The 20,815-nt window shown below is 35.5% G+C and overlaps 1 protein-coding gene across 1 annotated transcript in view; it reads right to left on the bottom strand.

Annotated features, from left to right (window-relative positions):
* Positions 1–20,815, bottom strand: part of LOC125071539 (trithorax group protein osa) — a 92,299-nt gene that overhangs the window by 32,059 nt on the left and 39,425 nt on the right. Inside the window, exon 4 of the mRNA XM_047681849.1 lies at positions 17,050–17,112. Within this exon, the coding sequence (XP_047537805.1) occupies positions 17,050–17,112 (63 nt within the window). The remainder of the gene's footprint in view (positions 1–17,049; positions 17,113–20,815) is intronic.

The following is a 20,815-nucleotide window of genomic DNA, read 5'->3' as shown; positions in this document are numbered from 1 at the left end:
ATAAAAAGATATCTAGTACACACAAGTGTTTACGTCATTAAATCTATTCAAATACTAGATATTGATAATGACTCACTAAATTACGGTGACGTGAGCGAGGTATACAAAAAAAGTCAAACTAAAACATCATTCAAAGGCTGCGTGTTGTCATTTGACAGTTGAAAAAACAGGCATCGGACGATGATGAGTGGAGGCAAATAAGGCCGGTAAAATTACGGTGCGGCGACGACGGAGCGGGCGGCGCGGGCGGCGGGAGGCGCTCGTAATCACTGGTCTGCATGCTTTTTCTACAAATGAGACGTCCGTTGCTTTGCTTCACGGGACAGTGTTATTTTCAAACCGTCAATATTATTCGAGCACGATGTTTGCTCGGCACGTAGCAACGCCACAAGTTTCAATTGAATTTTTTTAAAACTAACCATCAATTTTGTAGTTTCAAGAACCGACGTTCAACTTTCATCTTAAAAGTACCAAGTTGAGAACTTTGACGGTTTTACGATTATGAGCGAAAATTTACTGGCTACCGTTAACTTTAATAACTAGCGAAGATAGTTTTGAACATCATTACGGAAAGAGGGAACATAAATGAATACTGGGCATAGTATACATCTCTCTTCCATGACGTAATAATTAGTAACGACAAACAAAAGAGCTTTTTTAATTGCGAAAAATAGTATGTCAGCTGTCTTCATAATTATGTTAAATTAAATACCCTAAACACGTATCTATCTACACGGTGAATGAAACGCATTTAACAAACGAAATACCAATCAAATATAGGTATGCCAATCATGTCGAATCTCGAAAAGATTTATTTCCCTTATTTTTAGATTGAGAGAATATGTGTACGAGTAAATGAAAAAAAAACGCGACAATCCACTTCAAAGGCGTCAAGTGAATAAAATATAGGAGGAGCAAAAAAGCGGGAACAATGCGAGTGTCCAATTAAACAAAGCTCGCTCACGTCATCAAAAGGTGTTTCCCGAAGAACGTAACACACACATGCGTGATCAGCTGATTGCTCCGATTTTAACTCACACTACTGAGCGACTGTTAGAGAACATAAATAATGACGGCCCACCTAAATAGCTATACGTAACATCGTATAATTTGTATAAACGGCCGGCCGACGGAATAATGTGCGATACGCCAGTTTTCACCGCTATAGGTTTTACGACGTTCGAATTAAAGCGAACTATTCGATTTGATGTAGGCACTTAGGACATTTTATGATTAGGTGTCGCCGAGCGTGAGATCGCATTAAATAATCACTCTCATAAACACGCACACTCCGATTGTTATGCTCTACTATGCCATTAAGAAAGTCTATTCTGAAATGTTTTTACAAAAGCATATTTTTAAAACATCAGATGAATGTTTACTATTTATTACGTAAAGTTCAAATGTAATAATTCTTACGAATTTTGCTTTGTGCCCATTTTTTTTTTATTTTCCTTCAATGTTTTCAATCAAGTTTTTTTTATAACAATGTAATTACTTTGCAATTAATTATCTTTGTTTGTTAGGATAATTAACAAAAGCGACGGAGCTATGGATTTTGTTTTGTTTGAGATTTTTTTATAATTATAAATCAATTTTATTTTTCAATAACAAAGCGAAAATAACTCTTTCGGGTGTTATATTGAGAAATAAAAATAGGTGTTAATACATAATATAAATATCTTGTTAATTATGAAAATTGGCATCAATTAAATCTTAACTTACATTTTTCTAAACATTTTGTGAATACCATCAAATTATAATCAGTGAATGCAAAAATACGTCTCAACCAAAACTAAACTAATCAGCGACCGATATAATTATAAAAGATAACGGATTATGTTTTTTTATAAAAACATAACATTTTTTTGAGAAAAAACGATATATCGATTCGCTGTAGAACTGGGCACAAATACGCCTATAATTTTACCGACGGCAAGAGAAATTCAGAAACTCCGTGCAGAAGCAATATGTCATGTTCGAAACGATTCCCATTGCGGATACATCAAAAGTAAAATATAAATTACAAAGCAATCTCTTTATACCTTGTAATTAGGAATAAATCGAAAAGATAGAGTGAGATAGGTAATCATTTAATTTAGATTGAAATATATTTAGGATATCATATAAGAAATAGTCAATTTTACTTTGTACGTGTTACCGTATTCAATTTAAACTTTCCAGCAGTCACCGGTCATATGATAATAAAAACAAACATCTAGTCACACCGTCACAAAATAGAATCCACGAGTATTGAGCTAACGCACACCAGCGAGAAAGCGGTCGGATGTCACACACACACCAGCGATACTGCGTACATATACACGCACACAAGGGAGAATCGGCAGTAGATAAGAATCGTCCCATTTTACAATAAGGAGTCGCGGCTGCGATTACTTACTGTGTTCGCGGGCAGCCTTATGATGACGGCCGTCTTGAATCCTTCTTGGAACGACACCGATACACAGATTAGAGTTGCACGCACATGCACTCTACACACACACACTTGAGGAAAAACGATAAGACTCAACAATGTAGAGTCGTAAGATAAGTTCGGAACGTAGAGCGAGCTCTTAATTTGAACACAGCGAGAAGAGTATTTATGGTGGGTTGGGGTCTAGGGGAGTGCGAGCGACGGGCGACAGTCGTGTGGATATAACAGGAGTACGCTCGATTGCACTAGCGGTGCGCGCGTTTCAGTTGGCGCACAGCGACTGGCGCAGGCGAGGCGCGCGGTGCGGCGAAGCGGGCGGGCGAGCGATTTCACCGGGCTGATATTGCGACGGCGGCACGTCGCTCGACTCCGGCCCATATGTATAGCTATGACGGAGCGAGGGCACGCCGCGCGCCGGCGAGTCGAGCGGGGGGTCGCGCTATGCCAGCACTGCACGCACCCAATCGACTCTCCTACTCGACCAGTTATTTGTTCGCGCACACATTCGCCTTCTATGCCAACGTACATGGCAAATCAGCTTAGTTCTGCTATGGCTTTGCTTTAAACGATACATTTAATTAATACAAAACTGTAATATTTATCTTTATTTACATTATTTTGCTTGTTTGTTTTTCTTATCAATATTTAGTTATGATACACAGTTAACTTTAGTATTGTTGCATAAACAATGACACTTAATCAAATCGGATAAATATCTTATCATGTTTGTAGATACAAATAAACTCCCATCTCGAGTAATTAGTCACAATAATAAGATAGAAATGTAGCTCTATAACCGAAGGTTCGCAATGAGCCTCAACAGGAAACGTGAGAGATCAATAAGCCACTAACGCCTAGTAACAAATTAATTAGGCAATATTGATCGGATTGTGTGCGGTTGTCATATAAATACATCCATTGATATGTTATGCATCTCATTACAGTTGCGGTACATAATAATCGCCTATTGGGAATGCGGGTCACTTGCATTTGCACACTGAAGCTTCTGTTGTGTTAGTTTAAAAACTCTGTATTATCTTATAATAAAAGAAAAAATATATATTCGAAATTTCAAAAATAAGTGAGATAATACTAAGGGCATAATGCGATATCGTGAATTATAGAAAAATAAAAAATAGCAGACGTGAAATAAGAGCTTGCGCAGTTAAGAATGAGGTAAGAAAGATAAAAAATCTAAATAATGCGAGGCTTAAAGGCCGGCGCCATTGCGGCGCCTTAAGGATATGGAACAAAAGACGCCTAACGGTCTGCGCGCGAGTTTATACTGATCCATATTAATCGATAAAATATTTGAATGTTACATCAAGGTCGAAAATTGATAACTGATTCATATAACAATGTTATGACAGACATGGAAATATATATTTTTTTCTATTTGTATTGTAATCATGTATAATATGCACAATATATGTGAGTCCGATGTTGTATCATTTACAAGACTAGGAAGATTTAAATAGATCATTTGAAGATGTATGTAAATTATTAACAATTCCAAAACGTTACTTGTAAAGGATAAAATTTTGTTACAAAGAAATTCTAGCAAACAAACCAAAAGTTAAATGCTAACAAATTTCGCCCATGTCGAAGTTAAATTGAAACAAAATATGCAGAAGAATTGAAGCTGCTCTGGCACGGCGGATTAATCGTAATTTTTCAATATAGAAACCTGTTCTCTAAGAGCCGAGTGGAAGGCAGTAGGGTGTTGCGAGAGCGGGCGCTTCTCAAAATAAAAGAAATATGTTTTAGTAGGTTAGCGAGCGTGTTTACGGGCAGATTCCTTCGATGCGATTATGCTGCTGTTAGTTACATAAGAACATAAGATCATGTGGCAATTATGATTTATTCCGAGGCAGATGGTATAACTAATGTTTGTCTTTTCAGATACTTCATGTAAATGTTGCTAGAGAGTAGACAGAGTATCTATGTACATTTATATAAAATTATTTAATTCAATTTTAAATAAACGTTTAATTCTATACGTTGGAATTTTTCGAACTTGGATAGAGCTCCACGATTTAAATATAAAGCGAGCTCGTGACGCCATCTGTCGGACGGCCAGCGCAGTTCGGACCGGATGCTCGACCAGTTTCGTATGACACCGAACACCTGCAAGCACTCGCCTACCGAGTCACTATCGCGTCAACTTATAACGTTGCATACGCGACACTAACCTTGCTCGTGTACGTAAAAGGAAAAATAATAAATGTATGCCGTATTAAAGGATTAAATACATTAAAACATTGGAGGTAAAAGAGATTCATCGTAGTTCGTGATCGAATGCTTTTGTATTCATCGGGGCATCTTCGGTGAGACAATAAAGTTACGTAAGAAAGCGCAAGACGCGTCAATGGCATTTCGACCCTGCCTCCGTTCTCGTCACTGACCCACATTACTCACATACACAATCACAATTCCGGTGTAATAAGTTCATTTGTTATTACATCATTACCAACCGTTGCCGTGCTGACTGCTACGTATTGTTTGTTTGATACCAGATATTAATGGTATTGTATTATTGTATACGGTGGTTGAAACATATATGAGAATCGAGTTGACTCGGTGTATTAAACACGTAGGTATTCATTGAAGATCGCGGGTTCAAATCCGGGGATATATTTCTAAATTTTCATAATTATAATTATAAGTTTTTCGCATGTTCTAGGGTTGAAGAAAAACATCTAGAGTAAACCTTAATGTGTGGAATGAAATTCTGTCTACTAAGCCGAATCATGAGCGATGTTGTAATAGTAATAAACAGCCTTTAGAGAAACCATTTGTCCAGCACTGGAGGTTGGCATAACTTTTATGACCTATTTAATTGAAATAATTAACATTTTTTATTTTTGTATTTGGTGATTTAATACGAGTTCAACATTTTCGAATGTCTTCCAAAATAATGCACGTTTTAAAATTAAAAAAAAATAAAAATCTGGATTCTGCACAAAATCACAAGCTCTAAGTTTCTTTATCTATTACGGTAGGGAGGTCACGGTGTTTTTTTTAACGAAAACATATTCTATATACTACTAAACATAGATCACTTGCGATCTGGTTTTCAAGGAATGTAGCGCAAAATATTCACATAAAAATAAAAATGAAATCGTATAAAACTACGTAACGATACATAGGTGGTCTTATTATGAGTAAATATTCGGTATCATTCGCATAATAGTGCAATTACGTTACACGCCCACGTTAAACGAGATGCGTAAGATAGCAAAAATTAACGTACAAATTTGCCAAATACCTGCGGCATTGACAAGGTTGCACAAGATAAGAATAAAAATAGCCACATCATGTAGCAACTCTTAAACACGTGACTGTTATTTATAGTAGCGTCAAATGGTGAACACTGAATGAACTTTTCTTTTCGTGAGAAATGGCCGTGTGTGCGTGTCCCGGTGTCAATGTAGGCCACTGTCAAGGTCGAATGTTTAATATAAAGTCTGGCGTCGGGACATTAAAATGGTCGGCCCCTCCCTTAGACCCCCTTATCCCCGGCCCGGGCGGCGGTCGCAATCGTTGCAACTCGTTATTTATTATCTAAAGGCAGCCAGCCCCCCTCTCTCAAGATGCTACCAAGCTTCTCAACCTACAGACCTAAGTATTAAAAAAACAATTACAAAGACCGCTCTTATCAAAGCCGCATTGTGTCGGGGGCCAGAAACAGCTGACGCGATAAAATAAATACATCCCTGACCTATTCTACGTATGACGATGCTAGTGTCGGTTGATTACGAACATTGAGGTAGATAAATGTAAATTAAAGGCGCGATAACGCCTATCAGAAAACGGTAAACGATTGAGTTGAATGTCACAATCGATTACTTAGATCGCGATTCGTCGATTCGACTCGTGTTACTCGGCATAGGAATTGAATGCGACAAGTTTGCAAACCTAAATAGTATGTAAAAGAGCTAAACAAATTCGCGACGTCGCGCGTTGGTCGACGCATCGTAAAGCGTGCTCCCGAGAAACTTGGAACTCTCACTTTCGTATAAGAAAGGCTTGGTGGCTGTGCCTTTACAAGTTCACTATAAATACACAAACAACTAATACAAAACAGCTATGAGTGTAGCGTGACATTCACCCTCACACCCACTACAGCGTGATACGGCGTTGTTTCAACACAATACCTACATATGTACGTCAACTGATTAATCTTTGATGAGCAGTGTGGCCTTTATTTGTTGCTTATATTAATGGGAACGGTTAGAAATCGCCATGCTTCGAGCAAGCATCGTGTTTACTTTACTCTAGACTTGCAATGACTTTGTTTATTATGGATTTCGTTTTATATTTAATTACAATCGGACATGCGTTAGTGTGAATTGTTATATTTTGACTATCCTACCTAATGAATGACCTATTAATTGAGAAATTAAATTTAATCATCTGATAATTTTCAAATACTAATTACGTAAATGCGAATGTATATTTTAACGCAAACAAAAATCCATAATAATCAAATCGTCTGGTAAATGTTGGGGGTTTCCCCGTTGGAGAGCTGCCAAAATCAAGGGGGCATCTTAAAATAAATTTCGGATTATAAAATTCGTTAATGACGCGATTATATTTGGCAGATTTGTTTACATAAGATATCTATTTGTAAAACAGAAAACTAAGACGAGATAAATAAAAATATTTAAAGATTTCAATTCAGATTGTAAACTATTAAAAACATATCTTTGTAATTACCTACTTGTGTATATAAAAAAACTTATGTTCAACTTAATGTATAAACAACTTTTAATATTTTGAATTCCTATAACGTAAGTAAAATAAAAACATAACTTCCGCCCGCGGCTTCGCCCGCATGGAATTAGATTATACGGCGCTCCCACGGGAACCGCTTAAAAATAGGTTAAGAAAAGAATGTGTCATCTATGATGCTGACTCAAAGAAACTATAAAACCAAATCTAAATTCGTTTAGCCGTAGCAGCGAAAAGAGAAGATAAATACTATATCGTTACATAAACATTTGCAATTATTATTATTTAATATTTGTGTGATGTGATTTTTTTGAGCTACAAAAATTATATCAAAGTTGAGTATACAATATATTGTATCCCATGTCCTTTCACATATCAAGGGAACCGTGTAGGTACTCTTGTGTCGTATGCCTTGATTTCTTGACTTAGTCAATGAATATGACTATAAAACTATGCAATGACCCGTTCCTTATAGTACAATTTCATAGTTTAATGATATTTGCGTATCGTTATATACTTTTCGATATCAAATTATCGCCCTGCAAAGTTGCATCGATAATTAAAATTTCCACAACGCATTCAACGATTCACGCTTTCTTCAATCTAAATATACATTTTGTACGTCAAGACATCACTGAAATGTATTTAATATCTACCAATCTTTTATGAATGCAGCATACATACACAAATCCAAAGTTTCTACACAAAAACTATTCCAAACACCCATCTGCTACTCCAACCATTCATCGGATTCCCGTTCACACTACCCACATATCCTCTTATCTATCAACCTAACTGCCTATACACTCATCGACCTATACGCTCGTCCATGTAAGCACGCGTTCACTTATTCATCCATCCAACTATTCCACCCAACTTTCCATTTATCACCTGACACTGAACTAGCACAGGCAAAACAATTATACAGTTTATTATATATGTACAGAGTAGGTTATTCGCGATAAAATTACGTGATATTTGTGCGGTTACATTTACCTACGTCTAGCGTGCTTCATACACACTTCTATTATTCTGTTCAAAATTATCTACATTTCTTTGAAATTAAACATTAATACATTTTGTGTCTCCGTCATGTTCATACCGTGAAATCCAAGTTATTATTTCGGTGTATTTTTTTACTTTGTATATATCATCTTAATATTAATATATATCCGAAACTGAAAACCTACAATTCCATTTTTAAATTTATATGTTTTTATATAAATCGATAAGCATTAAGTCTACTGTGTGAATTTTTACCCGTTTCTTTAAAACTAAATACGATAGGCCGTTGAGAAGACACAAAGTTATTGTGTGTCTGGTATAGTTTTGACAGGAAAGGGGCCGAACCGACAATTTTCCTCGTGCGTATGCAACATATAAATATACACATTTCGTGAAAGAATATTAAGAATAGATTCAGTAGTTCTGCTCCAAAAATTACCAAAAACAAGACACATATAGTAATTCATAAAATTATTAACAAAATAATGTTCTATTCATTATTAGAATTCATACAATCGTATTATACCTATTACCTACATATTTTTGGAAAATGAATAAATATGGCACTCATCTCTCTTTGATACATACTAAATGGCGTTGCATAGTACATTACGAATTTAATTATTAATTTATATTCTTAATTCGTGCCAAATTTAATGTAAATTTACTAAACCATATCTGCTACCCCTTTTCATTCTCTGAATTTTATAAAATCCCGAAACACTTATTGGATTAATACAGTTCCAATGAAAAGTAATGATGTCAATTTTCTTTAAAGTCGACCCATGAAATAGATTTTATTTTAGACTCAGCTGTTTCTGTTTTTCAAAAATATTTATTATATTCTACCGCCCATCAGCAATACTAGCGAGTCAGACAGTGTAGGCTACAGGTGCAAAGGACATAAAATCTTAGTTCCCTAGTTTGGTGGCACATTGGAATTCTGAGTAATGAGTCTTACAGTACCAATGTATATGTGCCGTGATGACCATTAACGATCACAACCATCTTGTGGCCTATTTTCCAGTCCGCATAGAACACGATCTTCTTCAATCACATCTCAAATCCGGGCAATCGAGGCTGAGTGTTCATATGCTTAATTTGTTATTAAGTTCGTGTTATTCCGTCATTTGTATCCAAAAACTCGTGCTGAAGCACTGAAGTGGAATAAGCTTGAAACCTCAAGGTTAGAAGAGTTTTTAGCTCAATAATGGATCATTTATTAGTTTTATAGAAACACGAAAAACCTTTCTGTTATTTTTTATTGTGCTTAGTAGTTGTGATGTGAATGCTATATTTTTTTATTTCAGGCAACGTCACAGTAAGTATGTTTATTTAAATAAAATAATATCTATTCAAATGTAAGGGTTAAAACAAACTTTAAAGAAGCGGACTTCGACATTATTAATCGAAAACTATCGTTTCGACGAAAGAGCCTTAAGTTAGATACAAAATATTTTCCCTTATTGACAAGAAATTTCAAAACTTAATATTAAATCGAGATCAAGTATAAATACTTGAAATAATTTGGATTGGAGAATTTTCGATATTTAAGTAAAATAAATCATTGAATTTACGACAAACTGTCGTAAAAGAAGTATTTACTATAACTATAATAAGTATTCCGTAGCAAGATATTTTCAGAATTTCACATAACATAATTAATTGCCTACGTCTAAATTATAATTCAAACATCGCATTTTTAAAATTATTTCCGAACTATATGTGATGAATATGTGATAAAGTATTCCTAAATAATCGCAGTAATTCTGTGGAATAGAATCTATTTCTAGTTTAAAGTCTATATGCTTGAACGCTCAATCTCAGAAACTCCGATGCAAAAAATATGTGATCGATGTGAATTTGTTTGAATTGTGCTTTGTTACGTTATATCATAGACAAAGTTTATATGTGACAAAGACTGCGCGCTGGAGCTATAGGTTCATAAAAGTCAAATAATATGAACTGTGAAACACTAAACAGGCGTGTATAATCCAAGTGTAACATTTGCGAAACAGCGGCATAAGTACATTAATAATTTAAAAAATATATATTTGATCTGATTACTGTTACAGTATCAAATGCCGATATAATGAAATATTTATGTTTCAAATATAGGTCTTAAGGCTTATTATTCCATGATGATTACTTGATCAGCAGATCGACTTTGACGTGCGTCAAATTTTGAAAAAAAAAAAATATTGTAAGATTTAACTTTGGTTAAAACTCTGGTCGAACCCATGGGATTGAGGACACTTGATTATAAATGATATTTATTGCTTGAAACTATAATTTCAAGGGACTTTTTGATCAAGTATAAATTAACCTAAGCCGAATGTCAAATGTTCTCAATTATAGTTTCAGAAGATCGTTACTTTGTGCTCTCTTCATGTGTATTGACATCATTGGTGTTAGGTTTCGTTAGCATATATTTGTCACGATGCAACATAAAAAGCGCATCGCTGTTCGCTTCAAGAATGCACACGTTTGTTCAGCATGAAGTGCGACTAGGTATGCGTTAGACGGTCACGAAGCAAACGCGAGGCGTGCTCGTTCATCGCAATCAAATGACATCATCCTGCCGTGAATAGTACGATTCACTTGTTGAATATTGATCCCGAATATAACAATCAACCCCTAATCTATTACACGGTTTATAGATTCAGAAAGTCAATAACATTATTGACTTTCTGAATCTATAAACAAAATAATAGCTCTGAAAGAAAATGAAAATTTATTTTTGTATACTCGTCGAGTGTGCATACGATTTTAGTCTGGTCGTGCGTCTACATGAGTGTACATTTTTAATTTATTTCACTAAACTGACTTTGTACACTTAGTTGTTCACTTACGTAGCAATTAAACGTTTTGTTTACAATTTAATTTGTCATGTGTCCAATAATGTTCGTGTTGAAACGTGCCATGTCCCATTAAAGGCAGCGTCGGAAACGTTGACAAAACCTTTAATTAGAGAAACTACATTGTCCGGAATGAACGTTCGTTACGTTGTAACCTGTCATGACGTAAATTAGACAATATGAAGTTAGGGGCCAGGTTAGTGCCGGCCGGGAATTGCGGGCGGCTCGCAAAACGTCACAAACAGGCTCGTGATTGATGGCTGCGGTGACACTCGTTGCGTCAGACGGAGGTCGCGGGGTCAATGCCAGAGTTGTCATAATAACCACGAGAAAAGAACATAATTATAAGCCATCATATCTAAATCTGCCGTATCTTAACAGAAGGTTTCTAATACAAACATAAATAAATAATAAATATTGGACATCATCATAAACATTACTCAAACTCAAATTCCTTTATTCAATATAGAAGTATTACACTTTCTTATTGATGGTCAAATTAAACACTACCACCGGTTCGGAAAAAGGAAACACCCTGACCTGAGAAAAACCGGCGAAAGAAACTCAGCGGGACTTTTTTTTTACGTCAAATTAATTATATACATAATTGTATATGAGTAGAAACAGCCAGGAGGCGATTGTTTCATTCCCAAGGTGTGTGCTGTTTGTTTCACTTACAAATAAACTCACTAATTGTATTATTAATAATAATTTAATTAATTAATAATTGGTTTATTAATTGTAAACCTTTCGCACACAAGCGTTCCTTAACATTTTTTTTAAATTTAGCAACAGAAGCATTTTGAACGCTTTCTAGGATCCTGTTGTAGAAGCGCATACATTTCCCCACAAAAGAGTTACTCACTCTATGCAGTCGAGTAACAAGATTGTGTTTGTTCCTTGTACCAACGTTATGAGAATCACATTTTCTCATACATACTCTCCCAATCTCCCAGTGTTGCTGATGGGCGATTGATCCCAATGTAAGTAGCTAAAGGACTTGTGTTATGGAAAATCAGAAGTAACGACGGTACCACAAACATCCCAGACCCAAGACAACATAGAAAACTAATAAACTTTTTTGACTACGACTCGGCCGGGAATCGAACCCCATACCCATGAAAACCGGTGTACACATTACTCGACCATGGAGGTCGTCAAAAATATACATGTAAATTTAATATTATTCATTGAAGTAGTCTTTTAGAAGTATTACTGAGTGGTCATATCACAGGATTAACTTGAATGAATAGTACACAACCGATTCGAAATGTTACTATTTTCTACCAATTAAATTACATAGGTATTTCAATTAAATTATCTTATTTATTTTTAGTTATTAATAATATATTTTTTTATTTCATTATCACTGTATAATAATATTGTACGTGTGTAGTTATGTCCAACATGTTACATTATCATAACGTAAAAGATAATAAGCGGAATCTTTATTCTTTTTATATTTTATCGTTCCATATATTATAGCAAACTTTTCTGCTCATAATAAAAGACCCACGCACCCTTTCTTTAAAAACCTAACTTATGCATAAACATGGCGTACTTTAAATCGTCTTTCAGAGAGATTGATACTTGAATATTACTGGGAAATGGCAGCGCAATCGATGCTTACATTGTTTAGTTTATGAAAATTCATGAACAAGTAAGGTGGGACGGTCTCAGGTTACGACCACCCGGAACGGTGACTGTTCGGCCCCATTTCGAATACGTGGGGTCGCCATAAAACGGTTCCTTTTACGACAACGGCAACAGAACACATACACATTAGAGTAGGCATTCTAAAACAATAACGATCCAGCGAGGGCCCGCGATAGGATCCTCTTTGATGTCATAAACGGCCCTTGTCGACACAATACGCCGTCACGAAAATATATTTACCCTCACCTGTTCGCACCTTAATGTTATTAACTACCATAAAAGTTATATCTCACCGTCTATACCACTGACTCTTATCTAATGAGAATCCATATTGCAGGTTTCTGGCGCGCGTTATTATTGGACCATTGCTTTTCTTGAGGGATTAAAGTCGTTTTATATGCACAACTTTAACATGGAATTGTTTGCTAAGAAGGAAATGGTAGGCACATTTGTTAGATGAGGTTATCGTAATATATCCGAAATGAGCATTCGTGCAATAGGGTTTTGAATAATCTTTACAATTCGTATAAGGTTTAATATCACTCTATGAATATACTGATAAAACTTAACGTCGCGTATTCGTTATAACCCCTCTTTGCGAACAATGTATGAAGTTTAGCGTAAGCCGGTAATAATCTGCAAGTTAGCTTAGGTTGATGGATAAACGTTGGTGTATGTATGAACGAAATATGGTAATGCAGACATTATTAAAGCGTGTACTCGTGCAGTTAGCTAACAAAGTAACCGCAGAGGCGACAGAGCACGCTTACTCTACACGGGCTCGGCGGCTCGGCGGCTCGGCCACGTACTTTACAGCGGTTCATTGCGGCTCTCTTAACATTTCGTTCTACATAACTTGTAATGGTTCTACAACTCGTTAGTCGGGAAAACGCAGCATATTTTGTTATGACAGTATATGACAGTACTTTGTGGAAAATTAATTACTTCGGATCTGTAGTTCCGATTGTGCCTGAAACTTTTTATTTAACTTACTAAAGGAAATTACTGAACAGCCAAGACTTCGTTTTAATTTAAATGGACTTGATACAGTGTTGTATGTAAATCAAGATAGCGAGTCGATTTCGTGAATATGGATGGCTATTAAGAAACGATTCGTATGGTTGCGGGACGGGTCCGGTTTACAACCTCGTTACCGGCGATCCAAGGTTTTTACAACGCGATTATACCGCCCACTTTGCTCGACCTACGCACCCTGTAATTGGGGTAAATCTTTTTATTAGGGACTTTCTACATCCCGTATAAACATTTATACGACTGTCTGAGTTTCAAAACGAAAACTTATTAAACAGGTAATTACAATTGAAATTTAAATCGAAACAAACAATAATTATCTATCAAAATAATAATTGGATGCATTCATCATTCGGAATATTTCATAAATACAATACTTTGTAATTAATGCATTAGTGCTTTTTGACGTATTTTCGGAGGGAAACAACACGAGAATGCTTTATCTGTTTTTGGAGCGGTATCAATTATTAAAATGCAAGTATAACGAGTGCCCGACCACATTTCGTTCGCATTCGGCCTCGCGGCGCATTATCGAAATCGGACCGCAATAATTACATTCGAGCTGAATGCGGCCGGCCACTCCATCCATGTCCGAGCGACTGACCAAATAAAATATACGCCCGCGATAAACTTTTATCATCGAGGGATTCATTATTCGTCACTTTAAAAAGAACTCTTTCCAAAGTACCTACTCACCCGTTCATTTAATGTTAACAATTCGTTATAAATATCAAATGCCCTTACGGGTCGTTCTGTTCTCGGCAATAATAATAAAATAATTAATTTACAAAAAAAAAAAAAAACTAATGTATAGAACTCAATTATAGTTTTGGCTTTTAAAACGTTTTGTAATAAAACTAAATAGAGAAAACCTTTTATATTTTATAAAATATAGAGCTATATGTTAACACAAAAATTAATAATATTTATAAATTTGCCTTATAATCATTAATACAGAAAAAATAAATTCTAACACAAAGAGAATGTTTTTAAAGAAACCTTTCAATGTAACTATCAGCTGGCAACGTGTTTCATTCGTTGGAATCTTTCATCGGTGTCACAGAACGTTTGATTCACAACGGTAAATAATCTAAATGCATTCGACTACACGATGACATTTCATCTAAAAATTTTGGGATAAAAATTTTGTTTTGTTTTCGCATTGAAGCGGTCGCCGGTCGCCTGTCGGCTGATTACGTACTCTGCCGTCATTCATTTGCGTCTACACCGCTCTACTCAATCTCGTTTATTATGAACGTGCAGCGAGCGGCCCTGTCTCCCGCATTTTACATTGGTACATTTTGCTACGTAAAATGCTTTTAGTGTTACTGTTACGTAAGTTTTTATAGACATTATTACCGTGCCATGTTTAAACGAATTACAGCTATAATGAACGTAATACTGACTACCGAATTCATTCGATGCACTTTAGTGGAACCATTATTTTTAATAAACTCTATTTAACATTTAACTATACATTACGCTAGGAATATTTTCTGACATTATTATGGCCCTAATGTCTTGTATGTAGAATGAACTATTGTGTACTTTTTCGTCTATTATATATCTTCCTGCACATCTAAAGCAATTACAACACGACGTAGTGCACCCTTCGTGACATTAATGAATAGCATTGTAAAAAGACATTCTTATAAAACCTCCCTGCCGTTTCTAGGATGCATAATATTTCTTTTGAGCTGTCATTCACCGCCCGACGTATAGTTGCATAAATAAATAATTCGAATCGGACCCTTCTCGACCTTAACTCGTTATTCGAATTGAATGACTTGCTTAAGATTTCAGAAAGTATATCGAAGAGAAAATTATATTCATTGCAGAATTATTTTATCCTCAAATCGTACGATCATATGATAGTTTTAATAATAAATTATTTATTTATTTTTCATAGCTTAAGCCAAACTAAGCAAAGACTTAGTAAACTAGGTAAACGTAGACTTAAAAAATAGCTACATTACGCAAAATGTGTATTATATCTTGAGCAAAGTTCTCAAACCGTAAAATCACGTTGGAATTATGGAGGAGTATAAAAAGTTAATAAAATTCTCCGGCGAAATTTCGTTCAAAACAGAAACGCGAGGGTCGACGACTCGGCAGTGGGCCGCGCTCACTCGCTACAGTAGAAAGGAGCGGTCCCCTCGATTTCGGCAGAACGTTCGGTACATTCATTACAAAAAGCGACACATAGCCCGAGCCCCGGTTTTATAATTCTACTCATTTGGTTTCCCCCGAACGAGTCGCGAGACAACGCGCTCGGCTAACTGTATCAATCAACATCAAACAAACTCGCTCTATCTTTACAAATATCGTACGCTAGGGCTGGGAATGAAATTCTATTTTATTAGTTAAAATATTGTGCGACTAGAACCGAAAAAAATTAAGCACTTCGAAAAGGGCTCAGTGTGACTGATAGGGGATCCTAAAATAACAAGACTCGGGTCTATTCCTATTCAGTCGGCCCGCATCCAACCAACTGCGACCCAAAGAATAAATTCATACAAAGAACTCCTCGAGAATAATAAAGATGTTAAAGTGTACGTTTTATGCGTTACGGCGACTAGTCATGTGCCAGCCCTATGAGTTAGGGTTGCAACTGCCACTGACAATTCTTTTTATCGTTCCATTTGTAATGCAGTTCTGTTATCGTCGAAGTACGCCCGCGGCTGTGTTTCTCAAATAAAGAGGCGCGTGCTTTGATCTACGCTTAATGAAATAGCAGGACGATATACGCTTCACAAGCAAATATAAATCCCGATCGAACCCTTTGCGTAGAGGTGGAGGCGTCCAATTCAATTGCGAAATATGTTCAATATAAATAACAACAACGCGCTTCGATTTCCTTCGTCATTGCATAGGAAATTGCTTTCATTTTTTAAGCGTGGAAACAATGTGGACTATAAATAAAATTATTCACGCCTACACAAATTGGAGTAGGTTTTGCTTTTCCAGCGCGTCGGGTGTCGGGCGGCTGGCGGCACAATTTAGCAAACAAGCTTATTGTCAAGTGTCGCGGCGGACGGCTCGCTAACTACGTGTATGGAGTATGGAGTGTCGTTTCACAAACAGACACGCGAGGCTCACTTGTTTTCGCAAGCTATGCACTGATGAAGACACGACATTTATGATTATAATTAATGTTGTTTTTACCGACGTCATTTCGGATGCATTCGGGTTGTGAATATAATTCACATGTATATTTTTGTCTGACAACATTGTATTTCTGAATGCGAAATTTTATTTTTGACTACATTATAATGTTTTTTTAACAGCTAAGCAATGTTTTAATTTATTTTTGTATTTTTATTGACTTACGGAGTCTTGATCATGAGCGTTGGGTGTGGACGGCTGAGCTGGCCGGGGCGGTGGAGGGTAGCCCTGAGAACAATTATTATTATCTTAATTTAATTATCAAGCGTAAAATATAGTCTGAAGATATGCATCCACTAATATATTTTCTAATTATTCTTATGTTTATTTAAGAATATAATATAGAAAATAACTATATAATAATAGATTATATTTTTCAAGTGTCAGTTCATCCGAAATTTTTATAGTTTTGCTTCATAATAAACAATACTTCTAGACCCTACTCTAGGTTTAACGTTGATCCTGAAACAAGCCTGACCATGTAGCGTGATATTAATTGAGAGCGACGCCGGCGCCGTCTGCGATACTAAACAATTATTTTCTTATCTCCTTTACGCTGAGTCAAATTATTTCGTACTTCACTGTACCTTTGCAGAATTGCTGTATATTGTAGAAAAATTTTATCCATTATCATACCTTGGTAGCTTTAAAGGAATTATGGTATTAAAGAACATTTTAATTAACTTACTCTAATATCTATAACACCGGCACTATTTCTCAGGCAATGAACTGTAAATATGTAAGGGTGCTTTTTTCTCTCTCACTTTTGACAACAAGCTATTTTTACTAAAGATTGAATTATATTTTCGTAGGTAATATAAGTATTTATAACGACAAAAAAAATGTAATGACTGCATGTGTGCGCTCTAATGTCCTGTTGATATAATTATACTATAATGTACTTCGTACCGCGGAACGAGATAAATAGCTATTAGATATTTAACGTTAAATCTAAAACATAATAATTTATGTTTTACATACATATAATTATGTATGTATTATTATTCATCGAACAGACATAAAACAGTAATAATATCTCAAAATGTCAGCCTCGTTTAATGTTTATCCGACGTCCTGAGAACATCTTTACAGTATTAACGTAGATGCACGTAATTACAAACGGTCCGCGTCGACAAGTCGAACGGGCTCGCTTCAAACTTTGTTCCTGCTGAAACTCCGAGAGCAAAGACGCTTAAACGTTTAACGCGAAAGATATCTCACTCAGCTCGTGCAAAATTATATGAACTATATTATTAACTTTTATACGCGAAGACTAAGTCGAATCATATTTATATAGGTATATATTTCAATTGTCAATACCGGTTGATATTATATTTTACCTTTAAACTCTTCAATATAGAAGCGATACTCATATTTATAGTCAAAATCAAATAAGAAATCCCGATACAAATTATTTTTTGGAAGAGGTCTAGAGTCCACGAAAATAATCCTTATTTTACCTCACTCTTATAAACTTGATACAAGTAACAAGGGTTGTAACGGATTTTTAATCCATTGCAACAAGTATAAACTGTGTTTCATTAATACTAAAGATCATTTAGTTGGAAACCACGGCAGACCTAATCAGTAATGACATTGGTACCAATATGAAAACGACTGAAATCGTTTTCATAGTATTGTTTAGAACGTAAATAAATTATATTTCGCGCGTTGAAAGCAATATATGGTATAAACAAATTTTCAAACAACGCACGTAGTGAGAGGCAAAACAAGCCCGCAATTACAGAGTTGAATGCGCAAAATACACTAATTTTACTTTGTCGAGTCCGATGTTGGATGGGAGATCTGTGTGCTTAGCGAATGAAAAATGCAATTCAAAATTGTATGATTGGTCCCTTTGTTCAGTGAATACGGAAACATGGACAAACGAACATATTTGGTTTACGTTGTGTACATTGAATTTGTTTGATGACGACAATAATTATTCCGGTACACGGTATTTACGTTTTTTTGGGGGTCGTTATCGATCATCGTGACCGGGGTGAAGAATCATTTCGTACTAGTTATTGCACTCCGTTTTAATTGGCATTTAATAAACTACCTGTCATTCGCTAAGACAGTTTTTTTTAACGTTCGATCCCTGCGGATTATTCCGTTAGTCACGTTACGAAACTGTATAGTAAATACAAAAGTTTTCCTTGCCCTACATTTGAATAAATTTAACACGGTACTCCAAAATAATATGTGCCGTAGATCCCAAATATAGTATGCTAAGTAGTTTCCGCCCGCGGCTCCGCGCGTGAGGGGAGAGGAGGGAGAGGTGGGGATGCAGACGTTAGGGATAAAAGTAACCTATGTGCTTTTCCGGACTATAATATATATCTAAGCCTAATTTCTTTCAAATTCGTCTAGCCATTGGCGTGATTTATAGTAACAAACATCCAATCATGAAAACTTTCGCATTCATCATATTAATAAGACAAAAATGATAACGTACATCGCTGTAATTTTAACATTTACGAATTCAACAAAAATGATATTACAATCCAACCTTAATAGGTACTCGAAGGCCGTTTAACCCTCTTTTTTAAACACGTTATACCTCCTATAGCGAAATTTGGACCACAAAATAGAAAGTTAAAAAGCAATTATTATTTACGGAAAATTTACTAAATGAGTAAGTCAATTATTTTTATAGGGAATTAAACCGACATAAATACAAAAATAATATAATATTTAAACTGAAATAAAACAATAGACTGCAAAAATAAAAAGCCCGCAAACATAGAAAAAACCTTCCTTATGTACTCATTACATAATTATTAGTGTTCATTTTATAATTACGTGCTTAGAAAACTTATCGATAACCGTTTTTTAGAATATACAAAAATCCAAATATTAAATTAAAAACTACTTGTATCACAATACATTTACTACCAAATATAATAAATAAATAACTACGCCATGAATTTATAAATCAAATAACTAAATGTAATAATGAAAAAGTTAACGTTATCATAATAAACAAGTTTCGCTTAAAACAGAAACATTGTCCGCCAATTAATAGGAGAAAGAGAGCAGACACGTCAGTCGCAAGCGGGGGGGGTTTTATTCTTCGAGTATTATTTGCGGGAATGGCAAAGGGAGCGAGCGTCATAATTTATCCAACACGGCAATTCCCGACAGCGTCGCCACTGCCACTCCGTACCAGAGAATGTAAGCTACAGTCAGCGTTTCATAGGTTTCCAACCGAGAGAACCGCCGCGCTAAAGTTCCGGGAATCTAGAGCATTTTGCAGTTTGTTATGAGCGTACCTACCAGACATACGACGGCGATATTTCGCTATTTATGTAGAAAGAAAACATTGACACGACATAAAATCTCTTCTGACTTACAACGTAGCGTCGACAACTTAAGTGAACGAGAGATTAAATCGAGGAGTTATGTAATGGATGAGCAATCGTTGCGAATGATTGACATAAAGAGGTAAATCGTTAAGGAAAAAAGTTGTTCGATTACAACTAAGACTTGACTGACCCTAATGTTTCATTAGCTTTATGAGATAGTCATTATTGTAACTAAGCTTAGACAACAATTAATAAATCATTCAATTAGGAAAAAAAAAACATTTCAGATAAAAAGTCGAACAATTATTCGTAAAGCCTGTGACAAATATATCTCTTTAACAATAAAATATAACGAGTTTATATTCGCAAAATAAATGGCCGACTAGCGAACGTAGAGCTGCCTCGAGCAACCGGCGCGCCCTCTTATAGAGGAATACAAAACGAACTTCGGTAGACAAAACATTATTCCTTGTCATTGTCTCCGTTCAATATATTACTATGAACACGTTTTGGCGTTAGATTATTTGGTTTTTATCTATATAGAATTTATAATCGAGGTACGTCCATAGACAACAATATAGAAGCTTTATTGATAATAAAGTATTAACGAATAAGTACTCGAC

The sequence above is a fragment of the Vanessa atalanta genome, chromosome 19, assembly GCF_905147765.1.
Source record: "Vanessa atalanta chromosome 19, ilVanAtal1.2, whole genome shotgun sequence".
NCBI classification, from domain to species: Eukaryota; Metazoa; Arthropoda; class Insecta; order Lepidoptera; family Nymphalidae; genus Vanessa; species Vanessa atalanta.
The sequence above is the reverse complement of the archived record's forward strand: the minus strand, read 5'-3'. Positions and strand labels throughout refer to the sequence as shown.